Raw genomic sequence first — 7115 nt, 5'->3', positions numbered from 1 at the left:
TGATTATGGAAAAAAAAAAGGATTTTTATAAAACATGGCCTTATACAAAAAAAAACAAAAAAAATAATTTTTGCTTACAAAAAAAAAAAACAAAAAAAAATAATTTTTGCTTGTTGCATAGAACTCAATCCTTTTTATAAACGTTTTAATTATATAAAGGTGGGGAATTGTTTTTAGCATTGTTTTTAGAAAATTTATATTTATTTCTTTTCTGAAATCTGCATTAAGTTTGTAGATTTTTAAGGATCTGACCAATATTTTAATAACTCAAAAATTTTAATTCTTGAAAATTAATGGTCAACACTATGGTATAATTATTAGACCTACTAGTAGGCTGGTGTTTAAGTACATAAAATTGACTAAAAAATTTTAAGAATTATTTTGGATATTCACCAATTTCAAAGTATTTTTTACCACAATATATGAGTTATGAAAACACATTTGCCTTCTAGGATAAATGTACCTTGTCAAGATACCTACATGGATTCTTCATATAAGATTTACCTGAGCATATGAACTCATAATAAATTTGAAACATTAGATTTATTCATGAGCATAAATCTTCATTTTGAGTAAAAAATGAATCATTAATTAGAAACCCATCAATATCTTTAAATCATATCTAGACTACACAATGCAACTTACTTCTAGTAAGGTGCGTTAAGGCTGTTAATACCCTGAAATTTTAGATAAGACCAGCCCAAACAGGTTTTCTAGTGATTGTGAACCAAAAGATTATATGGTGATTTCTGATATGGATACTCCATGCACATGTGTGACACACAACACACATAACTACGTGCTAAAATTACTAGTCATAGGATTATAATATATTTTACAATCAAATAGTTAATCCTTGAATTTATAATAGTATCCTTATATGATTATTCATACATTAGTATTAGCAAGTCTACCTTTTCTATCTAATCAAAGATTATCTATTTCAAAACTAGGGGATTCATAAGAATTCTTAATATAATTTGATCTAAAATTTCAATCTTGATAGTTAAGGATGAAGAATGCATTCTTCATCATTAAACCATACATCTCTTATTATTAAACAATAAAATGAAATGATGCATTTCATTATACATTTTATATAAAATTTTATATATAAGACCTAGGTTATGACCCAAGAGCACAAAAAGCCTTAAAACCATTAATGAGCCTAAAACAATCAACAACCCAAGTATTTAAGGGAATTATTTTTCTGAAATAATAAAAGAATATTAAAATTTATCTTGGATAATAAAAGAGAAACAACTTTTAAACAAGTAGTGTGACTTTTGGAGTTTTCTCTTAACAATTCCTTAAGTTAAGGTGTGAAGGTGTTTTGGTTTAGAGCTATTTGTGGGACTGGTAACAAGGTAAGATCATCCTTAACTCTTCAACTTTAGAATTATAAACATTAATTTTGACATGCTAAGGCTTGATGAATGAATTTAGGGTTAGAATGATTTTGATGTTTTTGATAGAATTGATTATGGAAAACTTGTTAGAATGTTTTATTATATGTATCTGGACTATTTGGGGTTGGGATACAACTATTTTGATGTTGTTGAGATTAAGAAGAATTGGAATAGATTACATGTTAGGATTTTCTAGGATTCCCCATCAAATGATCGATCAATTGTTGGATATAAAATGTGGTCGACGGGTTGGAGAAACAACAATGGAGTAGGTTTATAACAATCGACTGGAGGAAGTGGCGGTCAACCAGTTAGGTTGGTTTATGGTAGTTGACCTGTTGAGGAGGTGGTCAACCGATTGGTCTATATTGTAACAGTTGACCGATTGGTTTGGTCCAGTCAACTAGTTTATGGGGCTATAATATTTTTTGTTTTTATTTTAATGTTTAATGTTTAATGTTTAGATTTAGTGTTCAATTTATTAATATTTTTTGTTTTTATTTTAATGTTTAGATTTAGTGTTCAATCTATTTTTTTTATTATCTCATATTTATTCATTTAGGTTTTGCTGATACTGCTCCAATCGAACCCTAATGATTCATTTGCTTCAATTTCAAGTCTTTTGTTTTTTTAAGTGAGAGATAATTTATATTATACATTCTGTATGTTTGTATGTGTTGGTATAAAATGATGAGCATTATTGTTATTGTTGATTATATAAACATGATTAGTTATTGTTGTTATATTTTCTTCGTAAAATATTCATCATATGCTTGTTTGATTTGAACATGGTCCATATATCCTTTATAGTGATTTGAACATGATCCATATATCCTTTATAGCTGTTCAAATATGATGATGCTTACATTGTGGATTTTGATGATAAACCATGAATCCTATATCCATGTTATTTGTTTATTTAAGTTCATGATTTTTATTACCCCATTTAAACTGCTGTCAGAAACTTCAAATTAACAAAGAGTAGTTAGTTATTCTATGTTAATAAAAAATAATTAACCTATATGTATATGATATTCTGATTCCTAGCTAGGGAGTAGGATGTTAATATTGTATGAATTGACCCCCTGTAATTATATATGTTTCTTAGCTGATAAGTAAGATGTTAGTGATGCAATATGTTATTCTAATATTTATATCTTTTTTATTTATCATCTGTTTGTGACCCTTGGAATCTATTTGAATTATGTATACCCTGCTTTATATAGCCATAATAACATATCTCAATGTTAGCATACATAATAGTTTTTATCTCTCACTGAGTATTTGAATTTAACCCTTCATTCATTACCTTTTTTTCCAGGTTTTTAGTTCAATGTCAGTTGCATGATTTTTGGTTGTATTCTTCATGCTACTTTGAGATGGGTATGCCTGGCTTGTTCTCAAGGTTATTAGTTTTTTTTTCTTTTTATTTAGTTTTATTTAATCTAGCTTAACTCCACATATACAAATGTTTTATAGTATTTATGGATTTATTTTATGTTGAGATTTATTTATTGGGTTCCTTTTTTAGTTATGTAATGATTATATATTTAGAGTTTGAGTATTTTTATTTCATGCTGCGCTGTTTTAAAAAACATTATGACTTTGAAGAAGTATATTCTGAGGCTTAGCATGTCAGAGCGCCTCCTAGTGTCTCGTTTGCGTTGTTAGTTAAGGATTTGAAAATCGAGTGGTGGCATCATAAGTTCCATCGAGGTAATAGCCATAAATATCAAATATGATATATAATCGCATTGCGTTAAGATATTAGATTTACAAGGAAACTAATGAATGAAATGGATTAGCCTCCATTACACCCTTCGGTTTATAATTGTCTTTATTTTATTACATTCCTAATTATAAATATCTAACATATTGCATTGCATTTTGAGGCATTTGACATCAATTATATTTTTAAGCATCTCCATTTGATGGACACCTTTATGTTTCAGATGCTTATATGCCATCCCACATACAAACACTTAGCAAATCAGTTCCTGCAATCTCTCACATACTCTTGAAGTCTGCACACCAACTCTGGAAATTCTAACCTGATAAATTTACCAAGCAAATAAAAATTCAGTTTGTATATAGATGAAGCATGAGATACTTATACATGCAATATTCAATAGCAGTAAATTTGGGTTAAAATTAAATATGGCGAGCGAGATAAGTTGCATCGATCATTTATCACCTGGGCATGAATTGTGTGGAAAACCTTGTCTCCAACAGTTGAATAGCTAGCACTGACAACTTCAGCTCCTTCTTCACTAAGAACATTAATAACTTCATAAAACATGAAGTTCTTGTTCAACCCACTAATCAACACCACTTCTATGGTTGACCCAAAATCTCTTAGTTCAACCATTGGCAATCTCAGGCCAATCATGATACTAGTCATGGCACTGCTGCTTGTTCGAGTTGTTGTGATTGCTTGTTCTTCTTTTACCCTCTTCAGTCCCTCCACTCTTTCTCTCAGTTGCTTTATGTAGCAGGCAGCAAGCTCAAGTTGATCTTGTTGTGATTGCATGTCCTGATATATGTCACAAAAAACAAAAAACAAAAAGTTAGGTTGTCAAAATTATTGTTCACAGTATACATGCAACTTGGTAATGAACAGAACTAGTACGTTCAAGAATTGATTCAACACAAATATACAGACTATAATCACTTAACAAAATACCCCCAAAAAAAATGTTGGAATTTACAGCTGATTTCTACGCCATGTAAAATTATATATATATTGTAGCTGAATCTAGATTAAACATCTTGGAAAAACTCTACACTGGTATATGGGTACTGCATCGATCGATTAAAATGTTGACATGCATAAAAAAGAATAACCACGAAAAAAAGTCTTCTTTCAGTTTAGAAACTTACACAGATGTCTAAAGTAATCCAATATTCTAATTTGAGGTTCACCAAGAATTTTGAAAAACATCTTCATGCCTAAATTATCTATTGACGTCGTAGATAATTAATGCAGAATGAGGCATTGCATGGTTTGCTTTTGAGGAAGAGAGAAGATGCCTTCTTTGTTGGGATTATTTGATTACGGGAAAAAGGAATGGGTATCGATCAGTCCAGATCACTTGCTAACAGCTAGCTACTAGCTAGAAGGAACATTGGCTTGTGCTTCCTTTTCTAAGCTTCAATTCAATGTCCGATCCTCGATTGAGTGTTTCACTGATTATGCTATTAAAACGTATGCAAATAAATTATTGACAGCAGAGACTTCTTTTCTTTACTTTTTGTAGAGCAGTATTTACTGCTATATTTCGCAAGGACAAATTGATAACAGTACACAAGGGAACACAACCACAGAAAGCCTTTCAAATTTATGCTAGCACGGAAAAGACAGCAATTATTGTACCAACTATTTATTGGCAAGATAAGCAGTGATATACTTTGAATTTTCATCCCAAAATGTAAGCTATAGAACGTGAGGCCCTCAGCTTCTTATCTGCATTGTTTTTTCCCATTGTTGAATGAAATATATATTTTCAAAAATTAATTAGGCTATATAATTAACTAATTAATTAATTAATTATCGTTGGTGTTAGGGTTTTTGCAAAGAATTTCTTCTATTATTATTTATTACTACCCTTACCTGCAAATGCATTTGTAAAGATGTTAATTAATATTCCATATGCATTTTTTAACACTTTTAAATTGTTTTTTTTTTATTTTATTTGGAGAAGAAGGAAGAAAATAATATGATTTCATGTATTTCTATCATACCTAACTTCTTCACAAACCAAAAATGCCTTGGAGGGTTTGAGAAGATGATAAGGAATTAGAGAAGCAAGCTTGAAGCATAAATCTTTAACACTTTAATTTTCTTTTTTAATTTGGAGAAGAAGGAAGAAAATAATATGATTTCATGTATTTAGATCATACCTAACTTCTTCATAAACCAAAAATACCTTGGAGGGTTCGGAAAGATGAGGAGGGAGTAGAGAAGCAAGCTTCCAGCATAAATCTTTCATGTGAATCCTCCGATTTCTCTCCACTGTTTTTCTGTCAAGTCTGGATGTCTCACTATTTTTCTTCATCATCTTAACTCTCAAAACAAAACAAGAAGAAGAAGAAGAAGAAGAAGAAACCCTTTCCTTAATTTGTTTTACACTAACAAAACACTGACCAGCCAATTCTTGGAAACAAAGATAGGAAAATGGAAGGAAATAGATGGGATGTAATAGACTACCATGGGATTCAAAGGGTAAGGAGCGATACACAGGTGCATGCACCAAATATATAGAGAGTGAGAAGGAGGAGACTCCTTCGTTCACATTGCAAGTGAATATTGAATGAAAAGCTTAATTTTTAAATGATAGATATCGGGAGAACTTCATCAGTTGTTAAATGTCAAAGGAACAGAGAGCTGGCCCAGTGAAAGACAGAGATGGAAAATAAGAACAATTATGGAGATTAGAATCTAATTAGTACGGCTATTGTCTTTGATCAACATGGCGTGCATTTAGCTGATGACACGTAGCCCCTCCGACCACATACTTTAGCCTTCACCGACTACTAATTGTAGCTTCTCAAAAAAAAAAAAAAAACAAATTACTAAAGAATAAGGATAAGGAAAAAAAAATTATAAATAGGTAAAGTATAGAGTGATAAATATTTGAAATATAAAATATAAAAAAATAATATTTTTTAAAAAAATTAAAAAAAAAAAAGCAAATACAAAAAAATGATGTTAAAAGAAAAAATGGTGATAAATAGGTCAAGTGTAAAATAATAAAAATATAGAGTATAAAGGGGAAAAAATATTAGAAAACATATTTAAAAAAAATTATAATTTTCCACTGCTACAATGAAAGTCATCAAAGGTAGTGCAATTGTTGATCTTTTAGCATATAACGTTATACAGGACTATGAGCCGTTAAATTTTAATCTTTATGATAATAATGTATTAATAGTTGAGGATGATCATAAAATAAGTGATTTGTGGACAATATTTTGATAGTCGAGAACGTATCAAGGAATGGGGCCAGAGTATTAATAATTTCTCCAAAAAAAAAAAAGCAATGTCCTGTCTCAGTGAAGTTACAATATGAATGCACCAACAACATAAATAAATATGAAGTTTGCATCATTGGTTTAGCAGCTGCATTAGAATTTGGATGTTATAAAACTTTATGTTTATGAAGATTTAAATATGTTAATTAGTTGTTAGGTAATAGAGGAATGGCACACTAAGAATGAGAAGATAAAACCATATCAAGATTATCTCTTGAAATTAGCTAGTGAGTTCGATGAGATTAAATACACTAATATGAGTAGAGATAAGAATCAGTTTGTTGATTCATTGGTTATTCTATCCATAATAACACAAATCAATGAAAAAATAAATGCATCTTCAACTCCTTTGTTTAATATGACCTCACCTTGGATTTTGTATATGTAGGGATTGGATGTTATAGGACCGATCAATCCAAAGGCTAGCAATGACCATAAATTCATCTTAGTGGCTATCAACTATTTCACTAAAGGGGTAGAAGCCAATTCCTACATACACGTGACATAGAAGGTGTTCAAGAAGTTCAATAAGAAGGATTTGATTTGTCATTATAGTTAGCCAGTAGAGCTGATAATTGAAAATGCTCAGAATTTTAATAGAAAAATAATTGTTGAACTCTACACCATGTGGAAGATTAAAAACTTTAATTCTTCTCCTTACAAACCCAAGATGAA

General features: G+C 30.1%; 1 protein-coding gene across 2 annotated transcripts; it reads right to left on the bottom strand.

Moving 5' to 3' along the window:
- Positions 1 to 3139: 3139 nt before the first annotated feature.
- Positions 3140 to 5806, bottom strand: LOC105139543 (uncharacterized). Of its 2 annotated transcripts, XM_011046016.1 has the most exons (4): positions 5336 to 5806; positions 3604 to 3942; positions 3386 to 3460; positions 3140 to 3354 (listed from the first exon to the last, which is right to left on the bottom strand). In XM_011046016.1, exons 1-3 carry the CDS (start codon positions 5465 to 5467, stop codon positions 3392 to 3394), a joined length of 540 nt encoding a protein of 179 aa, XP_011044318.1. In that variant the 5' UTR covers positions 5468 to 5806; the 3' UTR covers positions 3140 to 3354; positions 3386 to 3391. The 2 variants fall into 2 exon arrangements, with proteins under 2 accessions (XP_011044318.1, XP_011044317.1); XM_011046015.1 differs by having other exon boundaries at positions 3140 to 3460.
- Between the last annotated feature and the right edge of the window lie 1309 nt (positions 5807 to 7115).

The sequence above is a fragment of the Populus euphratica genome, unplaced genomic scaffold (genome assembly GCF_000495115.2).
Source record: "Populus euphratica unplaced genomic scaffold, PopEup_1.0 scaffold212.1, whole genome shotgun sequence".
NCBI classification, from domain to species: domain Eukaryota; kingdom Viridiplantae; phylum Streptophyta; class Magnoliopsida; order Malpighiales; family Salicaceae; genus Populus; species Populus euphratica.
Note: the sequence above shows the minus strand (reverse complement) of the source record. Positions and strands in the feature narration are given on the sequence as shown.

Coding starts and splice junctions, on each gene's coding strand:
- LOC105139543 (XM_011046015.1), bottom strand. CDS start 5,467: ATGATGAAGAAAAATAGTGAGACATCCAGACTTGACAGAAAAACAGTG. Junction 3,943..5,335: donor ATCTTTCCGAACCCTCCAAG/GTATTTTTGGTT, acceptor GACATATATCAG/GACATGCAATCACAACAAGA. Junction 3,461..3,603: donor TCCACACAATTCATGCCCAG/GTGATAAATGAT, acceptor TAAATTTATCAG/GTTAGAATTTCCAGAGTTGG.